This window comes from Sciurus carolinensis, chromosome 14, assembly GCF_902686445.1.
Source record: "Sciurus carolinensis chromosome 14, mSciCar1.2, whole genome shotgun sequence".
Classification (NCBI taxonomy): Eukaryota; Metazoa; Chordata; class Mammalia; order Rodentia; family Sciuridae; genus Sciurus; species Sciurus carolinensis.
The window spans coordinates 77,134,149-77,156,546 of NC_062226.1; the positions used below are offsets into that span (position 1 = coordinate 77,134,149).

Sequence of the window (22,398 nt, forward strand, 5' to 3'; positions counted from 1 at the left end):
GCAAAAAGTACTACTAACTACTAATATTACCAGTTTCCTCAATTCTGAGATAACTTTGTATAAGTACCATCTATTGATAATCATCTTTAAAGGAAGTAAAGAAATAAACTACCACAGTCCTGAACACATTGTGTGTCAGTAATCAAATGTATATCAAGAAGTTTTCAAATTTGAGGGAATGGAGTATTTGTATTTTGCCTTTGCTGTCTATAGTGGAACATGCCTGTAATCCCAGCAAGTCAGGAGGCTGAGGCAGGTGGATCACAATTTCAAGGCCAGCCTTAGCAATTCAGCAAGACCCTGTCTCAAAATTAAAAATAAAATAAAAAGGGCTGGGGGTGTAGCTCAGTGGTAAAGTGCCTCCGAGTTCAATCTCCAGCACCCACTTCCCAATGTTGAAAAAGTATTTGGCCTTTGCAGTAGGACTTCCCTGTTATCCCCCAGTTCCCTGACACAGGGCCCAATTGACCCGGTAGGTAGCCAGACACCCCTCCATCACACTTCTGTTAAGGAACCACAAAGTATACTTAGCTTTGAGAAATTGGGAACCCCTAACCAAATTTGACCACTTACTCCTTTGTACAGATTTGGTTAGGGGTTCCCAATTTCTCAGTGTCCCGAAAGGTTAAGATAAATCCCAAAGACCAACTAAGAACTCTAGCCTATATAAGTCCAGTTGTTTTAGGTCTCTTTAAAAATGCTCATTTTGTAGAACCCAACACTAAGATCTTTGAATTCATGTTCCACTCCCTGACAAACTATAATTTGGAACATTTAAGTACTGTTCTTTAGTTTCCTTCCCTGAAAAAGACTGAACTAGAAGGCATATTTAACAAAAAGCACCTAAGATATTGCTCTACATTTTGAGGTATGTGAGGGAGGAATGATTTTTGAAATATCTTGAGATGTGTATATTTTGTCTTTACCAATTGAAAAAGCCGTACTAGGCCCAGGGAGCAGTGCAAGTAGAGGAAAGCCTCAATCCTGACGTGAAGCAGCTCACTAAAGCACACACATGGATGGAAAACTTCCATAGATTTATGTGGGATTCAGTTATTGCGATTGAGAGGTGATGGTAATGACATCTTTTTACTGGGCATCCCTCTGCTGGGTGCTATGTAGGTTTTTAAATCACCACTAAAAGAGATTGGTATTGCGGGGACAGAGTGTGCTGGGGATTGAACCTAGGATCATGTACATGTTAGGCCAGCTACATCCCCAACCCTATGATTTCCATTTTTCAGACAAGATAAACTGAAATTCAGAGAGGTAAAGCAACTTGCCAAGACCACATATTATTAAATGTTATTGTTAGGATTTACACTCATTTCTGCTTAGCTTCACACTTCTCTTTGGTTCTGTGGCCTCTAATAGTGAATGATGTTGGATTTCAGAGAATGGACAATCATGTGATTCAGGAAAGGGACCATATGAAGAGGCAGAGATGAATTTTGAACATGTTAGAAAAAAATTAGGCAAAGATAACCCTCCTCCTTCTTGCTAATGGTTCCCACTGTGTTTTGTCATTTGGAATGAGAATAGTTACGCAATCACATTTAGCAAACTGAAAATCCAGAATTCGGGAGCTAGCTCTGAAACCAAAAAGAAATGTAGGATATTGGACTTAGAATTTTGAGACTAACAAATCTTTTGGGGAGGCTAGAGCATTTAAAATTTGGATTGTTCAGAACACCACCACCACCACCCAACCTGCTATCTGTGACAAACTGGATAGGTTGCAGTTTCATCCAGTTTCAGTAACCTCAGTGGAAAAACCAAGGCCACCATAAGATATCTCTGCTGAAGTATTATTCTTGACATGTGGCTTCATTTTCTCATCTTCAAAATTAAGAGTGAACAAAATGAGATTTAAAGTGACTTTCCATTCCAAAATTTTGTTTCCATAAAACTGTGGTGTCATCTTCAGCATTAGAAACTACCTACATTTAGATTAAGAAAAAAGAAGAAAGGAAATATATATTGGTCATCTAGAATTTGGAAGTAGACAATGAGATCTTTTATACTCCTTTTTGGCCTGCAGTGGTAATGAGGTTGAAAATTCTTTTTAAGGACAACTTTTGTATTCTGTGTTCATAAATAGGTATAGTTTTGTTGGGGCCCATCAAACTCAGCTTCTGCAATTGGATTACCCTGCCAGACAGGACAGGTTTTCCCATGTAAAAGGTAGTCTTGCTATTACTCATAATTCCAGCAAATTAGGGTAACAGTAAAACCACAAAGGTTAAGAAGGAAGTGCACTAGCCTTTGAGAAAGAACCAGATAATCTTTGTTCTTGACCCCTAAATTTTCATGACACTAAACTCAAAAAGGTCCTTTTATTTCTTCAGACAACCTGAGACCAAACCTACCCTTCTAATATATTTCCTTCATTGTCTATCTTCTCCTAAATTAATTTTCAAAACCTCTTCTAATTTACATTCTTTGGGACTGGGGATAGAGCACTTGCCTATCATGTATAAGGTCCTGGGTTTGCTCCCCAGTACCACAAAAATAAGTTAATAAATAAATAAGCAAGGGGCTGGGGAGATAGCTCAGTCAGTAGAGTGCTTGCATTGCAAGCACAAGGCCCTGGGTTCGATCCCCAACACCACAAAAAAAAAATAAATAAATAAATAAGCAATATTCTTCTTCTGACTGTACTCTCCTGCACTAAAGCTATAAAGTTGTGAGTCAGTAGTATCTTGTCCTAATTTTAATAAAGAGATTATAAACAAATACCCAGTAGCTGGGTATGGTGGCGTACACCTGTAATCCCAGCAACTCAGGAAGTAGAGGTAGGAATATCCCATGTCCAAAACCAGCCTCAGCAACTTAGCAAGGCCCAAAGCCACTTAACAAGACCCTGTCTCAAAATAAAAAGGAAAAAGGGGGCTAGGGGTATGGTTCAGTGGTTAGGTGCCCTGGGTTCCATCCCTGGTACCAAAAAAAAAAAAAGAGCAAAAAGTTCATGAGGATGTAGTTTAGTGGTAGAACACTCCTGGTTTCGATCTTCAGTACCACAAAAGCAAAACTAAAAACCCCTTGGGGTTCAAACTGTGTCACATAGGAAATTCAGAGGCACAGTCTGATCATGGGGTAGTGGAGCCTTCTCACGCTGTCCATTTGTAGAACTCCACACCAGCCCAGTTAGAAACTCTGTACCTACTAGACAGCAACTCCCTATTCACCCCTCCCCCTGGCCCTGGAAACTCCATCTTACTTTCTCTCTCTATGGACTTGGCTATTCCTGGTACCTACTATAAGTGGAGTCACACAGGGTCTGTTTATTTGTGCCTGGCGTGTTTTAGTGAGCATGTTGCCTTCAGAACCCATCATGTGGCAGCATATATCAGAATTTCATTTCTTTTAAGACCTGAATACTACTTCATTGGATGGGTAGCTCACATTTTGTGTATCACTTCCTTTTTCCTTAGTGTTAAAATGATTTCTTTATTCTGATACCTAAGTACAATCATGAACATTCCTTTGACTTTCAAGGGTAATATGAAATTTGTATGGGTCAATCAAATGTATCGCTAACACCATCATGTAGAAGAATCCTTTTTCAGATGAGCATGAAACTGTGTTCCTGTACTTCCTCACTTCCATATTTGCCTTAGTACCAAGCTGGAGCTGGTGCTGTCTTTAAGTCCCACTGCTTTGGCTATGGTTCCACTGTGGTGGCCACACTTGATGGAGCACAGAGGTGGCCCTGGGAAGAGAGCCCTTCAGTAAGATCACTCGTGTTGGGTCTGACCCAGCCAATGCACTTACTCTATCCTCTTCCTTTTTCTTTCTTGACTCTATTATATTGTCTCCACGTTTGTGGAAAAGGACCAACCCAAGCCAGTGATCAGGTTATCTTTCATCCTTTCTAGGTGTCATTTGGGGTTTAAAGAGAGATCTAGATGAAGGGCATAGTCTCATGTGTGCGTGCACGTGTGCACATGCCTATAGAGGAAAGAACAGGAAGGCAATCAGAAGAAATATGACAAATTGAGTCTAGACTCTGTGGCTTCTAGGTACTTGCTGTTTGCAAAATAATATTCCAGAACAGTGTCTTGGTTCCTCCCAGTTTCCTTCCTTTTAGGGAATGGTTTGAGCATATCTATCATTACTGGACACACTTCATTTTACAAGTGAGGGAGCTTCCCAGCTGCTGCTTCTTGCTTCTCTGTAGAACTTGTCTTCAACCTTCTTTTCACATGCTTGTGAGTGATCATTAATCTGTGTGTGGGGTGGGACGTGTGGGCACAGATGCGTGGGTATGTGTGTTAGTGACTGCGTATCCTCACTCTACAAGAATTCGCACAGTGAGAAACAGACTTAGTGACACAGTAAAGTGGGAAAGGAAGTCCTAGGGTTACAGTACATGAATGGCAAAGTGCTATCATCTCTTACCTTCCTCTTTTTAAATTGCCTTTAGTCTACATTACCCTCTCAGTTTCCTTTCAGGCTTCCTTTACTTTAGGTTTCTACTTTCTGACTAAGAGTATAAAAAGTAGGGAATGCATTTCTCTCTGTTGGTATCTAAATCCCACCCATTTGCAAGATTCAGGTCACTTGTAACCAAGGAAGCCTTCTGAATCTTTTTTTTTTTTTTTTCATTCCTCCTGATGAACTTTCTACTTTGTGACATAGAGTGGGGGCACAGGGTAGTTCATCTTTCCTGCAAAGTATGTAGACAGAAAGGGCAGGTTTTATTCCTTCTCCCAATGGAGGAGAGAGCAATGAGAAAATAGAGGAATCATGCTATTTCCATTAAGTGAAATGAATGCTCTTTAAGTGACATTTTTGTCTCAAAGTAGTATAAGGAATAAGTAAGAAAGAATTCTATAGAACTTTTCATGCCATTAAATTTAGGCAGGGGAAACCAATTTTTCTTCTGTAGGTGACTATAGAAAGCTAATTTTACTTTATTTTATCTAACACAAAATTAAGAACAGCATTGAAAATTTCACTAATTATACTTCTATTTTCAAATTATTTATAATTATAAAACATTTTGTATATATGTGTGTGCCACACATATACAATGTGTCACATCATACATATGTGATTAAACAGTGAAAGAAATTGTAAAAAGAAAGTGAAAATAGGAGAAAATTCTAGTACTTATTCTGTTTATTAAGACTTTAAAATATTGATTTATTGTAGTTATATCTAAAAACTGATTAACCATCTTTATAACTCTTAATTTTATCACTACTTTAAAACTTAAAAAAATTCTTATTTTAATTGAACTTATAAATGTACATTCTTTTTTTGTTTTTGTTTTTAAAGGTATTTCCACAACAGTGCCAAGTACTATGAAGGGTCTGAGATTTTACTTGACTTGAAAGCTAACAAGTCTGCCATAATTCTTATGTATCCTGCAGAAGATACAAGACTCAGGGGCCAGAGAAGAAAGACAGTTTGTTACTTATAGTAATGACAGTAGTAAAGAATTGGTGTTTTTCATGTTGGTTTCTCAAGCCCTAATTTGCATGGGGCAGTGCAGAAGGCCCAGTGAAAATACACAACAGTGGGTTGCATTTTGGGAAAGGAACCCTGAGCTGAGGGAGCCCAAATCTTTTAGAGTAGGCAATATGCATGCTATACTTTGCTCTAGGCAACACTGCCTGCCTTTCTTTCTTTCTTTCTTTCTTTCTTTCTTTCTTTCTTTCTTTCTTTCTTTCTTTCTCTCTCTCTCTCTCTCTTTCTCTCTCTCTCTCTCTCTCTCTCTCTCTCTCTCTCTCTCTCTCTCTCTCTCTCTCTCTCTTTCGTTTTCTTAGTGGTGCTGTAGATCCAACTTAGGATATCATGCATACTAGGGCAAGCATTCCCACCACTGGGCAATATTCAGCCCCACATGCTGAGAGGAAACTGTTTGTAACCTAGAATTCTAAAGAACTAGCCAGCCTATTAGTCAAATATGATGTAGAAAAAAGGCATTTTTTATAAAAAGTCATAAGAAACCTTTCTCATCAGATTATTGGAAGATTATGCCACCAGAAGGTAAAGTCCATCAATAACTGTGATAGCAGTAAAAACAACAACATCATTATTTTGGAGTGCTTAATATCTCTGGAAACTCTCCCAAGTGATTTACATATGTTAGCATAAGGAATCTTTATGCGTACCTACACAGAAGATGCTATCTTCCAGATGGGAAACTGAGGCATAAAGAGGTCACTTAGTTTTCCCAAGGTCATGTAGCTAAGTGAGCAGAAGACTTATGATTCAAACCCATGTAATCTGACACCTCAAATTTGTGCTAGGTTGCTTATCAAGAAAGAACCTCAGAGAAGCTAAGCAGCAACCCACAGTGAGTGATAGGTATCAGAGACAACCCTCCAAACAGGTCAAGAATGTGAGGGGGGCAAATGAGATAAAACAAGGCTACTGAGTTGCCAATGTTAAGAAAGAAGAACTGAACATTGAATGGCAAGTCCTCCACCTTTAGTCTCATCTGCTTCCTGCTCCTTTTCTTGACCTGCTTCAGGTGAAATTGAGGCTCCTTCCCTGGAGTCATTATCCTAAGACTGCCTGGCTTTGGCCTCAAACACAGTAGTTGGTATTTTGCTCCATTCACAGCAGCCTCTGGTTCACAGAACAGTAGTCCTTGGAGTGTGGGTGAAATAAAATCCAGGAGTATTCACTGGGAGTAGAGGCCAACTGAACAAACCTAGACTATGCTTCCTGTTGCAGAGGCAACAGGGTGTGGACCCAAGATTAGCCACCAGTTCTTTGTGCATGCCCATCCAGATGCACGGACGTGAGTACACCTATGTGCATTTGTGCAAGTGTAGTTTTTAATGAGAGAATATTTCCACTGTTTTCAAAAGTGGTACAGTAGGTAGAACTTTGATATATTAATTTATATCTTTATTTTACTTTTATGCAGTGCTGAGCATCAAACCCAGTGCCTCATGCATGCCAGGTGAGTGCTCTACCACTGAGCCACAACCCCAACCCTCACTTTTTTCTTAAAGTGATTTTTTTTTTTTTTTTTTTTTTGGTGCTGGGGATTGAACCCAGGGCCTTGCAAGGAAACGCTCTCCCAACTGACCTATCTCCCCAGTCCTTATTAATTTATAATTAGATGTATTCTGTTCTTTTATTTTGCTTTTAACTTAATTATTAAAAGAGGAATTAAGGAAAAATTATTCTGAGCTACATGTAACTCATTCCTTTAAACTTTTTGTAAATTTTCATTTTCTTCTCTATATTCTGGTGTTTGTCTAAATTAATTTACTCTAGTAAATTAATTAGAGTAATTAATTAGAATAAAATTAAGAGTATATGGTACTGGGATAAATATGAGTTTTTAAAATCTGGTTCATTTTGAAATACAGAAGTATATACTAGTCATATCTAGTAGATTTTGGTTTTGAAATGCCACTTTTCTTTTCTATGCTGTAGGTCGCATGTTTCTTGCTTATTTAAAGCTGAAACTTTGATCTGATCATCAGTGGTTTGGGAAATTTTCATGCATATATCTCCTCATGCATTTATCACTGTGAAAATAGTTCTGCAGTAGGTTGTGACCTTAACCAGACTTGGTTCTCCTATCTGAATCTTACCACTTTGAGCTATTGCAGACAAGTGCATTAGGTGGTAAAATAAAATGTAAAAAGGACCCTTTATCTTGCAGCAGCAAAGTAATCCAAAACACCGTGCCATGGTTAGCGATATGGTGCTGGACATTCTACCCATTCCCAACCCATCTTTCTTGTTGCTCTGTGTTCCTAATCTAGTTCTAGTTTTATTAATTTTTTTCTTTTTCTTTCTTTCTTTCTTTCTTTTTTTTTTTTTTACTTTTCTGGTCCTTGGGGTGGAAACCAGGACCTTGAACATAGTTGTATTGAATATAGATAGATAGTGTTTATATTATAAGGACCCTGATGTTCTTCAGAGCCAAACCGTGGCATACATTATGATTGCTTTTTTTTTTTTTTTTTTAATTATTGCATGACTCTGCTTTCCTTTGGAGTTCAAAATCATCTTCAGATTATCTTTGGAGTCCATAGTTACCACTTCATTTGCTTTGTTTTCAAGGTAATTATTACAGAGTCAAATTGAAAAGTCTGCCTATTGTATAAACCAGTTTTCAGTATGTAGATGTCCATCAGTTATCCCATTAGTTTTATCTTCTTGAAGACGTCACTCCAGAGCCTCTGGACCTGCTCTGGTCTGCTGTGGTTCTCCTTGCTTTCCTACTTGTTCAGCCTAGAATGTCCCTTTCCTATAGCCCTGGGGATTCCCTCTTCTTTCTTGGTATATTAGATCCATTTGTTTGATTCTTACTATGACTTCCCCATTCTTGGCTAATGCTTTAGTTTTGAGGGGTTTTGTTGGTGTGGGATGCTTATGTTTAGTTTTGTTTTTGGTGCTGGGAATCATACCTGAACTCCTACCTAGCTACATCTTCCCCATCCCAATACTTGAGTTTTGATGGGTCTTGCTCTCCAATAGCTTGCTGAGATAGGGTGTATAAAGACAAATATTTTGAGACTTTGCCAGCCAGCAAATGTTTTTATTTTACCCTTACATCAATTGGTAGTTCATCTGATTATAAGACTCCTCAGCTGGAATTTGGTTTTCATGAACACTTTGAAGGCATTGCTCTATTGTCTTTTGGGTTTTGTATTTGGATTTGTAAAGTATGAAAACATTCTGCCCTGAGTTCATTGTATGTATCTTAGTGTTATCACTCTCTGGAAGCCTGTGTGATAGTCTTTTTCCCAGTGTTCTGATATTTTATGACTTGATTAATGCATGTTTCTTGGCATGAGTCTGATTTTTATCCATTGTTCTGGGACTTCAGGGGATTTTGCAACCTGAAAATGATTTCTTCATTTTGGGAAGTATGCTCAAATTATTTAATGGATGATTCCCACTCCTACTTGTGTGTGTGTGTGTGTGTGTGTGTGTGTGTGTGTGTGTTGGTGGTACCCAAGGAGGCTCTACCCCTGAACTACATTCCCACCCCTTTTTCATTTTTCATTTTGAGACAAGTCTCACTAAATTGACCAAAAACTTGCAGTCCTCCTGCCTCCGCCTCCTGAGTGACTAGGATTACAGGCATGTCCCACCACCCCGGCTACCTATCTATTTTTATTGAAAGCAATATCTGACTATATTGTGGATAGTTTCCTTCTCCCCAAACAGCCTGTTTCCTTTGCACATTTAAGGTACTTCCAGTGTAAACAACTAACTAATCTTTTTCTCTTGGCCTAGTTGGATTCCCCAGTAAATTAACTCCTTTCTTGGCTTGACAAATTTCTGAGAACTGAGAGAGGCAGACAGTCTAGGAATGGGGAAGATGATCTCAATATTTGTTGTGCCTGTGTCCCTGTTTGCTGGGTGGGAACCCTACCTTCCCTGATTCCTGGTATGCCCCACCTCTGCCAGGCTTGAGGTAGAGACCCCCCCTGTGCTGTAAACAGCTGGTGAGCCTCCCTTCAGAGCTGTCTCTAGTTCCTGAACCTTTTGAAGATCCCGTATTAGAGCTGGTTCCTCCAGTCAAGCTGGGATTCCTGGGTGTGCTTAACCTGTTACTTCTAACCTTCAACTTCTCCAATTCTATTTGCTGCTTCCTCTCTCTCTCTCTCCCCCCAAGGTCATTGCCTGCCTTCACATTCCATGAAGTACTCAAATGCTCCCTCACTTTGGCCCAGGGGTTGTTGATTTTGTGTTGGAACACTTGTAGCGACTCTGTGGTCACCTGAGGGTTGCTTGATGTTTTCTTTATGGTCCCCTTCCTTTACCAGCTTCTCCTCGTTATTGGAAGTACTAAAAGAACAGTCTATTTTCAGTGATTTAGAACTTAGTATCCTTATACTTCCCAGTTTTAGTTTTTAAAAGTCACAGATAAAAAGGTCATTGCTTTCAGTTGCCAGCTTTTCTTCTCATGGAGGAATTATTCTGTTCCATTCCTTCCTAGGTTGTGTTTCTAGTTAAACTAAGAATTTTTGGATGACTAAAGGTGCATTAAAATACTATATAGCATGTGTACCATTTTATGTCTCTTTCAACTTCTTTTCATCCTGGAATCCTTTCTGTGTGAAAATGAATTTTCCTTCTCTTAGCCAACTTTTACTTGAGCAAATGTTCTAGGTGCTGAAGTTAGGATGGTTAATTAAAATTTATTTTAATGATTTGCCTTCTGAATTTATCATGGTGATAAATATATGAAATCAAAACATCTTATTTGTATGTGTATTTGTCCTTTAAATCAAATAGGAAAAGAAAACTGTTACAAAGAAAATAACTTTTGTACTGTTTTATGTTTTACTTATGTACATACCTTTACTGTTGCTTTTTACTTCTTCATATGGATTTGAGTTACCATCAGCATCCTTTCATTTCAACTTGAAAGACTCCATTTAGTACTTCCTGAAGGGTATTTCTGTTGGTGAATTCTCTTAGTTTTGTCTATTTAGGAGTGTCTTAATTTCTTACTTTTTTGAATGATTTTGCTTATTACAGAATTTACAATTGATAGTCTTTTTCTTTCTGCACATTGAATATAACATCCACTATGTTCTGGTCCCCATTGTTTTTTTATTTGAAGACATTAGTAATTTTCGGGACCCACTGAATAATTATTTTACTTTTCAAGATTCTTTGTCTTTCAACAGTTTAATTAATGAAATGTCTAGGTGAAGATGTTTTTGAATTTATACTCCTTGTAGCTCATTAAACTAGGATGTGCAATTTTATTTATTTTTTATTTTTTGCAGTACTAGGGATTGAACCCAGGGCACTCTATGTTTCCAGCCCCTTTTCTTTAATTTTTTGTTCTGCGGTGGTCTAGATCTAAAGTTACCAAAGCTGGTCTCAAACTTTTGATCTTCCTGTCTCAGCCTCCAAGATGCTAATAATAGGGGAAACAGAGTGAGGGGGTACCACCACATCCAGCTGCAAATTAGTTTTGAGCAGTCTTAGGTGTACTGAAAAATTTCATAAGAAGAACAGAGTTTCTAGGTACCCCATCACTCTGTTTCCCTTATTATTAGCATCTTGCACTAGTATGGTATGTTTGTTACAATTGAATTTATATTTGTGCTTCTTTAAAAACTACTTTTTACAGTGCTGGGGATTGAATACAGGACTTTGCATAGGCTAGGAAAACATTCTCCCACTGAATTACACCCCCAGCCTCCTTTGTGCATTATTATTAATGTGTGTATGTGTGTGTGTGTGTGTGTGTGTGTGTGTGTGTGTGTTATGGAGATCAGACCCAAGTGCTCTAGGGAAGTGCTTTACCACTGATCTACCACTGAGCTACATCCCCAAACTTTATCACTTAATTATTGAGGATTCTCACTGAGAATTCATTCTGTATTATATTCTGTGGGTTTTGACAATTGTGTAACATCATTTAGCCACCATTACAGTATCATACAGAATAGATTCACTACCCTTAAATGTGACCTATGCCCTACCTATTCATCACTTCCTCCTTTCCCTCCAAAACTCTGACACTGATCTCATTAATGTCTCTGTAGTTTTGCCTTTTCCAGAATGTCATATAGTTGGAATCATAGAATATATGATCTTTTCAAACTAACTTCTTTCACTTACCAGTACATATTCAAAGTTTCGCATATCTTTTGTGGCTGAATAGCTCATTTCCTTTTATTGTTAGGTGGATGTATCCCAATTTGTTTATTCATTCAGAAATTTGGCAAGTATAAGCAAAGTTGCTATTAATATCCATATGTAGATTTGTGTGTAAGTATCCATTTATAACTCACCTTGGGTAATTACCAGGAATATGATTGCTAGGTTGAATGGTTAGTCTACTTTTAACTTTGTGAGAAACTGCCAAGCTATACCATTTTGCATATGTGAGCTTCTTCAAGCTCTTTGAATGTACAGATGAGTATTTTTTAATTTGGAAAGTTTTAGAAATTTGGAAAGTTTTCAGTCATCATTCACATACTCTTTCTGCACCTCCCCACCCCATTTCTCTCTCTACTTTCCTTCCAGGACTCTCATTGCCTATTTGTTGGTCTGCTTGCTTGATGGTGTGTCACAGGTCTCTGTTTAATTTGTTGCTGCTGTTGTTGCTGCTTCTCAGACTATATATATTCTCAATTGACCTGCCTCAAATTTTATTGAATTTTCTTCTGTCATTTCAAACTTGCTGTTGGACTCTCCAGTCAGCTTTTTTAGTCAGTTATTTTAACTATGTAGTTCCAGACTTCTGTTGGCTCTGTTTTGCAAATTCCCTTCACTAAAGTTCTCAACTGGTTAAATGTCATTCTGAATCTTTGTTTAGTTAAATCCAGTGCCTGGGTTTCTTTGGGGATTAGTTTTATTGACTTTTTCTCCCCATATGTGTGGGTTGAACTTTTGTGGGGTTTTTTGTTTGTTTGATTGTTTTGTTTTTTGCATGCCTTGTAATATTTTTGCTGAAACTGGACATTTTATAATGTGTCAACTCTAGAAATCAGACCTCCACTCCTATCCTGCCCAGGACTTGTTGTTTTTATGTTTCTTTAGTGGTTTTCTTGGATTAATTTTCTGAATTCTATATTTGTAGGGTGAGGCCACTCCAAGGCTCTGCTGTGGCTTCACGGTCTGCTAAAGATTGGGCAGGGATTGCTTAGGGGCATATTGTTGGTTCTTGCTTTGATGTTTTAGTGGTGGAAATCCATATTTTACCAGAATCATTTGCTTTCTAGTAAAGGTTTGGAGTGGGATAATGGTTAAGATCGTTGGAAGAAAATGAGACAAACAGCATATTCAATTGCAGGATTGTCATTAATATACCAGTGAGCATTGGGAAGTTTCCCAGTGAGGATGGGATATGTTGGATTTTCCAGTCATCCTGAACATGAAACTGTTTCTTGTCACACATTTTGGGAAATGATGCTAGAGCTTCCTTTCAAAAAGCTCACCTTGTGACTGGGGATGTAACCCAGTGGGAGAGCGCTTACCTAGCATGCCCAGGTTCAAGTCCCCAACACTGCAGGTGGCGGGGGGGGGGGGGGAATTGGCGGGGGGACGCTTAACCTAAATGTCAGGGTGCTTTCACACCTTTACCAATCCATAATTATAGCATTAGAAAAATACGATTATAGAGAAGCAAATTTTAAAAGATAGAAATCTGCCATAATTTCAAGGAAAAAAAGTACATACATACAAAGAGAACCAGCATGCCTTCTTGTGTCAGCTGCAAGTACACATATAGCCATATCCCTTCATGCATTTCCCTTTTCATTTCACAGGTTTTTAAAAAAGCCTCAAGGGACATACCACCATCACTGGATGCCTAATACATCAAAGAAACCTGGCGGCGTGAGAGGTACTCTGAACGCGTGCAGGATGGTACCAGGAATCAGCTCTAAATGATCCACACTTTCCTTAGATCTCAACGGTAAAAGTTCGAATACTTTTCTTAACATTATTCTATACTAATAATGGTCAACTATTTGTTTTCATTTGTATTGTTGATATTCACAGTTGACTTCCTAATGAAATATTCAGAAGTATCAGTGTTAATTCTGCCATTAAAAACTTATTTCAAATTTCTTTAAATCTGGTATGATCACAACTAGTGGAATTTGATCTTCTTTTTCAGAATAGCATCTATTAGTTATAGAACCAATTGCCAAGTTATAAAATTGTTGTTAAAACTGAAATAATACTTGAATTTTTGTAAAGTGTTTTATATCGTAAAAGTTGGTTGGGCCCTTGGAATTTAAATGTAGACAAAATGTCTGTCATAAATGAAATTTATATACAGCTGTTTTTTTCCTGAGATCTTAATAATTATAATCAATTATAATCCATTTAGGAAATTTAGGCAGTATTTTCCTGAGTGCCTGACATAGAACTGAGTTTAAATGTAGGGTACCCAAACACAGCCCCAAATCTGACCTGGTTTTAGCTGAGCCCTTTTGGTTCAGTTTGAAAACTTAGTTGACTTTTCCTTCCTTCAAAGATCCTTAGAAGTCACTATCATTTCTGAACTTCTTTGTAAGTGTATCTCCAATCTGAAATCAGCAAAAAGCAGCTTGGATATCTGAACGTTCAGCTCTTCATGGCTGCTTAGGCCAGGTGATGGACTTTAATAGATGTCAGTTGGAACTGAAATTAGTGTAACCATTTCAAGAAGAGGGTGTGTTAGCTGGTGGTGCATGCCTGTAATCCCAGCGACCTGGGAGGCTGAGGCAGGAGGATGGGGAGTTCAAAGCCAGCCTCAGCAACTTAGCGAGGCCCTAAGCAACTCAGTGAGACCCTGCTTTAAATAAAATATAAAAAAGGGCAGGGGATGTGGCTCAGTGGTTCAATTCCCAGTACCAAAAAAAAAAAAGGGTCGACTAATTCTTTAATTGACCTAGTTTCAAAAACTTACCCAGTGTGAACAGTTCAACAGTTAGGTCATCCACTATGTTTTTACACTTCAGTATATCTGAGCAGTCAAGTCGGTACATTTTAGAACATCCTCGTGTTAGGTCTGGGTGGCGTTGATGGCTTTTTCCTCCTCCAACCTGTGGTTTTAATACTGGAGACTGGGTTTCCTGTAAAACTCCTTTTTGTTCTGATTAGCCCATTTTTGGTTTTGTTTGCTCATAACAAAGAGCACAGTTCTTGAGTTCTAGATTTATATAGATTTATATTTCTGTTTTTCTTTTAGTGCTATTGGTCACTTTCAAGATGCCTTTGTACTTCTGATAAATGCAAACTGGCAAGGCCACGCTGGACAGAAAATTGGAGGGAAGATCATTGGTTTTGGAACTCTAGAAGATCGCCTTAGAGAAAAATCTCTGACTGTCGTTTGAAATGCTGAGGAATTTGTGGCGGAAGAGACTTTTTTCTTATCCCACTAAATACTACTTTATATTTCTTATTTTTTCCCTCATTACTTTCTCTGTTGTAAGGATTCATCAGAAGCCCGAATTTGTAAGTGTCAGACACCTAGAACTTGTTGGAGAGAATCCTAGTAATAATATTAATTGCACCAAAATTTTGCAGGGTGATGCAGATGAAATCCAGAAGGTAAAGCTTGAGATACTAACAGTGAAATTTAGAAAGCGTCGTCGGTGGACACCATCTGACTATATAAACATGACCAGTGACTGCCCTTCATTCATCAAGATGCGTAAATATATTGTAGAACCTCTTAGTAAAGAAGAGGAGAGCTTCCCAATTGCATACTCCATAGTGGTTCATCACAAAATTGAAATGCTTGACAGGCTCCTGAGGGCCATCTATATGCCTCAGAATTTCTACTGCATTCACGTGGACAAAAAATCAGAGGACTCCTTCATAGCAGCGGTGATGGGCATCGCATCCTGTTTCAGTAACGTCTTTGTGGCCAGTCAGTTGGAGAATGTGATTTATGCATCCTGGAGTCGGGTGCAGGCCGACCTCAACTGCATGAAGGACCTCTACAGAATGAGTGCCAATTGGAAGTACTTGATCAATCTTTGTGGGTTGGATTTTCCTATTAAAACCAACCTGGAAATTGTCAGGAAACTCAAGTCCTTCATGGGTGAAAACAACCTGGAGACGGAGAAGATGCCATCTAATAAAGAGGAAAGGTGGAAGAAGCATCATGTGGTCATTAACGGAAAGTTGACAAATACGGGGACCACCAAAGTGCATCCTCCGCTCAAAACACCTCTCTTTTCAGGCAGTGCCTATTTTGTGGTCAGTAGGGAGTACGTGAGGTATGTGCTAGAGAATGAAAGTATCCAAAAGTTCATGGAATGGGCACAAGACACATACAGCCCAGATGAGTATCTCTGGGCCACTATCCAGAGGATCCCTGAGGTCCCAGGCTCGCTCTCCTTAAGCCACAAGTATGACTTGTCTGACATGCACTCAGTTGCCAGGTTTGTCAAGTGGCAGTACTTTGAAGGTGATGTTGCCAAGGGTGCACCCTACCCGCCCTGCAACGGGGTCCACGTGCGCTCGGTGTGTGTTTTCGGAGCTGGCGACTTGAACTGGATACTGCGGAAGCACCACTTTTTTGCCAATAAATTTGACCCGGACGTCGATCTCTTTGCCATCCAGTGTCTAGATGAGCATCTGAGGCATAAAGCCCTGGAGATGTTAGAACACTGACCACTGTAGGCAAATTTTAGGAATAATAAGAAAAATACACAAAATGAACCCCCATCTGCTTCCTCTGCTTTGTCAAAAAGAAAAATTATATGGGGTCCGCTTTGGGGTGAGGATTCTCACGTTGTGATCTAGAGTCAACATGGGAGGAGCACTTAAAGTGACTGGGAGCCAGGAACTGACAAGGCGTTGTGGAGAGAGGGGTTCGGAATGGGGCTGGGAAAGAGGCCAGTGCAGGAATCAGCCTCAGGGATTGTTAAAGAGCTCAGGGACTTAACAAAATAAGAAGATTTGACTTGTGCCAAAATTATTTTGAGAATTTTAACTATAACAATTTTCCTGGTATGAATAAATTTATAGCAAGAATCAGTCATAAGAATACAAATTTATCTTGGATATTATATTTGTTGGAATAAAAATTTGATTTTACTCTAAATGATCCTTGTAAACCATTTATTTTCTGCCGCCTGAAAATGGTACTGCGTGATGTGTCCATAAGCCATCTTAAATAGGTTTGATTAAACGTTAATGTTTCTGACTTATTTTTGCTTGTAACAATGTTTTCAAAAGCCAAAAAAATGACAATTTCTAGTTGATTTCTATGATTCTCTTGGATTTTTAAGTTATTCAAAGTATCAGTAGGGTATAGTGCTGCATATGTGTCATCCTAGCGACTCAGGAGGCTGAGGCAGGAGGATTGCTTGAGCCCAGGAGTTTGGGACCAGCCTGGGCAACATAGTGAGACTGTCAAAGAAGGGAGGAAAGAAGGAAATTCAAGATTTTTTTGTTTCTGTTTTTTTTTTTTTTTTTACTATAGTTTCTACAAAGAGTAATGCTTAATTTTCCACAGTATTCTCTTTACTCTTCCCTGATAATTTCCCAGGACTCTCTATCAAGCTGTGTAAATTTTTAGGGCCCTATATTGCTCTCTTGGTCCTCTGATGTGATCTGATTGCTAATAATTACTGCTAAAAACTTGGAAAGGGTAAAGCAGATCTGGGATGGATGGAAGAGAAGGAATCTAGGCCGTTTTGAAGGCCCATGATCAGCTTTTTAAACCCCAGCAATTTACACTATCCCCAGAAGTTAAGACTTCTTTGCTGCTGTATCTACTTATATCCAGTTCCCCAAGGTAGCTGTATCTTGAGGTCATCTGTGCTCTGAAAAGATCTGGCCCTGACCTTGGCTCTTTGTGTTGTATGTTCATTGATTGTTCCTTAGCCCAGTGGTTGTTGAGTGTCCCTCTCTCTCAGGCCTCGGTGAGGAGAGAAGAGGTATGCTATTGTCCCACATGGCCTATTGGAAGGCCTTGGAGGGGACTTCAAGTTTCAGACAGATTATTTCATTGTTGGTATGATTTACCAACATGGTGTTGACTCACCCCATTTTCACCAAAATGATAAATTGGGGGTTACTACACACGATTTGGGTTTAGTAGAGTGCTGTCTCACATCTCTTAGTAAATGAAGACTTAAAAAATAAAAAGTCATACTACTTTGTTAAGTTTACTGTTCAGTCTAAGATCTAATAGGAATTGTGACGGTTTGTCATTTAGCATTAGATTTTAAACAAGAATCAGGAGGATCGCAAGTTTGAGGCCAGCCTCCACAGCTGCCCTGTCTCAAAGCCCGGAGCAGTAGCACACTCCTGTAATCCCAGTGGCTGCAGAGGATGAGGCAGGAGGATCTCAAGTTCAAAGCCAGCCTCAGCTATTTAGCAAGGTCCTAAGCAACTTGTGAGGCCCTGTCTCTAAATAAAAAATAAAAAGATCTGGGAATGTAGCTCAGTGGTTAAGCCCCTCTGGGTTCAATCCCTGGTAATAAATAAATATATTAATGAATTGATTGATTAATGGCTAGAGATGTAGCTAAGTAGTAAAGCACCTCTAGGTTTGATCCCCAGTACTGGGGGGAGGAGGGGAGGGACCAATCACGTTCTTGATTTTTAAAACCTAGCTAACTTAAACTGCCCATGAGAAATTCATAGTATCAGTTAAGTTTAAGAAAGATCTTTTTATTTCTCAAGATTAGAAACATTTTTATTTTATCGAGGTGTGGTTTTTTTAAACTTTTATCATCATTTGTGAAGGTGGGAGTTCATGGATAAGCTGCATTTCGTATGATTAGCAGGCAGCCAGTGGTGGACCAGGGGGAGTGTGTGTGCTTTGAAATTCATAAAGATGATGCTGAGGGAAGGCACACGTTGTGTTTTCTCTCTGTTCTTCTAAACCATTTTTTTCTTTTAATGCATAGCCAATATTTCTCCCATGTTTCTTTTAGTAGAAAGGTTTTTTTTCTTTTTATTTAAATTTTTATTTTTACAGACTGCATTTTGATTCATTGTACACAAACGGGGTTCAACTTTTTCATTTCTATGGTTGTACAAAATGTAGAGTCACACCATTCATGTAATCATACATATACATAAGGTAATACTGTCTCAGTCTACTATCATTCCTTCCCCCACCCTCTCTCACCCCATTTTCCTCTACACCATCCAAAGTTTCTTCATTCTTCTCTCTGCCCCGCACCACCCCCTCTTGTTATGTATCGTCATTCACTTATCAGAGAAAACATTTGGCCTTTGGGTTTTGGGGCTTGGCCTATTTCACTTAGCATGATATTCTCCAACTTCATCCATTTACCTGCAAATGCCATAAGTTTATTCTTCTTTATGGCTGAGTAATATTCCATTGTGTATATATACCACAGATTCTTTATCCATTCGTCAGTTGAAGGTCATCTAAGTTGGTTCCACAATCTAGCTATTGTGAATTGAGCAGCTATGAACGATGATGTGGCTGCATCACTGTACTTTGCTGATTTTAAGTTCTTTGGGTATAAACCAAGGAGTGAGATAGCTGGGTCCATGGTGGGTCCATTCCAAGTTTTTTGAGGAATCTCCATACTGCTTTCCAGAGTGCACCAATTTGCAACTCCACCAGCAATGTGAGTGTGCCTTTTCCCCCACATCCACGCCAACACTTGCTATTGCTTGTGTTCTTGATAATAGCCATTCTAATTGGAGTTAGGTGATATCTTAGGGTGGTAGAAAGGTTTTTACCTCTAACATAGGGCACTCTTTCTTTACCCCAAAACCAGTGATAGTTGATGACGTGCTTCATATGTATGACTTACAGAAGTTTCTCTCTCTTTTTCTTTTTTATTTTTAATTTGGAAAATTTGCAAGTCTTCAGGAAAGTTAAAGCAACAGTTCAGTGAATGCACCCATATAACCCTCACCTGGGGTCACTGATTGTTACCATTGTACCCCATTTGCTTTAAGTTGTATTTTTAATTTAGCAAAATTGGAATTTAAATTTTTTCCAAATTACAAATAAACAGTAATTTATCTCAACACTCTTCTTGTAATTTGACTGCAATTGATAGACATTTAAATTGACAGAGCTTTAGGAATTTTTTTTTCACCATGGGTACAAAAACAGGATTTTAGAGTCCACTTCCCCACACCCTACATTAAAATGTGAACCCACCATCTTCTATGCAGCTGCGATACCTCATCTTTCTTGAAAGCACCTCTTGAAATGTGTCTGACACTACCATACCCCTAATGCCTGTCAGAAAGATTATACAGGATTTCTTCATTGGGACTCAACTTACTTATTTTTACACTTTTCAACATAATTTGTAGCAAATGAAATTCACACTACTGGGACGAGGAATTTGAAGAATCAGAAAGAGGGTATGGAAATGAAGCCAGTGATATATTCAGGAGATACAAAACTCAAGTTCTTGGGAAGAGATGTAGAAATTATTGAAATTACTTGATAAGTGTTACTAAGCACTTAATTTTTGATATTGTCATTTAAGATCTTTGATAGAGAAATTTAAAAAATCACATTCAAAAATAAAATTAGAAGTCCTTACACATATAATAACTGCAATTTTGTGATGGAAGGATTCTAGATAATGAGTCAAGATTTTCATATTATTATTATTAATTTTATTTTGTACCAGGGATTGAAACCAGGGATGCTTAACCACTGAGTCACATCCCCAGCCCTTTTTTATATTTTATTTAGAGACCATGTCTCACTGAGATACTTAGGGCCTCACTAAGTTCCTGAGGCTGACTTTGAACTTGAGATCCTCCAGTCTCCTGAGCCACTAGGATTACAGGCATGCACCACCACACCCAGCTACATATTTATGAAGGATAAGAATTAACAAAGAAGGTCCTTTATAGACAATTACCTACGCTCTTCCCAGACCATGGTAAACAGCAGCTCTACATTGAAGGTGTGGGGCATTATTGTTTATAAACATGTATTTGTGTCATTCATCAAGTACAAGTCATTCAAGTGAAATGATATAAGTAGGTCTTATCTTTTACTGATTTTGGGTAGGAAGAGGCCATATTTTATTTCATCTTATATGGTCAATTGAACTGGATTTTTTCAGTTGCTTTGAAAAATAATTTCTTATTATGTTAAATATAAATAAATGCAGAACTATTTCATGGTAGACATAGTTACCATCAGTTTCACTCTCTGCAATGTGGATGTGAATACAGCCATTTAAATCAGGCATTCAGAAATCAGTGCCTTTTGTCTGCAAACATTATTTCTTTGTCCTTAGCTAGCAGCACTCAAAGCTAGTAGTGGATGTGTTTGTGAGTAGTGATTAAAAATAAAATTAGTTTGAAGTGACAATGAGTTGATTTTATAGGAAAAGGAAAGGAAATTGATAGTAACAAGTATAGATCCCTAATTTAAGAGCTTTTAAATTAACTTATAGAGGGAGTGCCTAGATAAGAGGTTTGTTTTGAGAATATGATTGCTTCAGCATGCTTTGCATTTGAAGGGAAGTTGTTAATGAAAATTTTTGCAGACAAAAGTGAAGGGACATCATTTTATTTTTTAAGCAGTAAAACTATAAGGATATTTTCATGTTCAGGTACATGAAATAATTCTGTATTGCCAAATCTACATATTTAGGAGTGATTTGTAATGCCTAGGGTGGTATTCTAATGGGCATTAAATGTAGACTTTAAACTGACTATACAAATAAAGATAGTGCCTTGGTTGTAGTACAATAGTCTAAAGAGCGAGACCTGTCATAAATGTGGTTAATTGAGGTAAACTGCCATTTAGTTAATGGCCAACCTGCAAGATTATCAGTAAAGAAGAGTGAGACAATAATCCTGCTATCATGGGATTCACATTTAGTGCCTATTAATCATAAACAAATTATTTTAAATGTTTCTAGTGTGGCATGAACTAAAATACTTTCCCATTTCTCAATTTTTGTCATGCTTAGTTTTCAATTGTCAATATATATTCTCATATTATAATATCTTAATACCAGTAACAGTATCATTTCTCTATCGTGCCTGTTTTCCATCCATACATTTCTCAGAAGCTATCAATGTTATTAGTCTTATTTGTACTAACAATATTCTGACAGAAGTTAATGTTTACAATCACAGGCACATCTACCACACACACACACACACACACACACACACACACACACACACACACTACATTCACACCTCACAGCTAGTATTGTTATATAAATATACTAAGTTTCTTACACTCTCACTAAATGTTACATTAAAGATAATATCTTATGTAAAAAAATTTAAAAATAAAATAAAATTAGTTATCAAGGCAGAGATGTCTGAGGTGATGAGGATATGGCAAAAAGAAAATTTAACATACATACAGAGATTAGTGGGGCATTTCAGAAATATGCATGGAATGGCCACCATTGCATCCTAGGGCATTAGACGCTTCAGCTGTGCCTGCTGACGGGAGAGCAGTTTTCCAGGTAGTAAGTAGCTCAAGACTGAGCAGATCTGTCACTTGCCAAGCTCTGAACATGAGAGGCACAGCTGAGGGGAAAGGAAAACCTACCCAAATAGCTTCTGCTCCAAATGTCATCCTGCCTGCTCTGTTAACCCCTTTTGCCCCCTTTGAGTGATCTATAGTCCCATTTTGGATGCAACAGATTCTAGAAAGTGGCAAAATTGATGAGTTTCATATCTATTAAAGTCTGCTTATAAAATCTATTATTTTTTAATTAATAACAATTTTTTATGAACTATTACTACAAAGAACTGCAGCAAGAACGGAAATAAGTTTATGATCTTTGAGTATACATTTTTAGCATAACGGTCTGTGACCAGATATTAAGAAAGAGAAAGATCGAGCTTATAAACACCATTGCTCTGTATCAATACACTCAAAATAGGATAATGGAAATACATGTTCTTAAAGCATTTCCACAGGAAATGGTCATATTTTATGACATTCTAAATCATTTAGCAATTATATATGCTACATTAACTAAAACACAGGTATTCCTTATG

At 38.1% G+C, this 22,398-nt stretch overlaps 1 protein-coding gene across 5 annotated transcripts in view; it reads left to right on the forward strand.

Moving 5' to 3' along the window:
* Gcnt1 (glucosaminyl (N-acetyl) transferase 1) overlaps positions 1-16,504 on the forward strand; it is a 33,029-nt gene extending 16,525 nt beyond the window's left edge. For 3 of the 5 annotated variants that reach the window (XM_047524925.1, XM_047524924.1, XM_047524921.1), the window contains exons 2-3: positions 13,224-13,372; positions 14,636-16,504. In XM_047524925.1, coding sequence (XP_047380881.1) covers positions 14,782-16,068 — 1,287 coding nt within the window. In that variant the 5' untranslated portion in view covers positions 13,224-13,372; positions 14,636-14,781 and the 3' untranslated portion in view covers positions 16,069-16,504. Of the gene's footprint in view, positions 1-6,017; positions 6,758-6,886; positions 6,923-13,223; positions 13,373-14,635 lie in introns of those variants that run through there. The other 2 variants (XM_047524922.1, XM_047524923.1) reach the window with 2 other exon arrangements.
* The last annotated feature ends 5,894 nt before the right edge of the window (positions 16,505-22,398 follow it).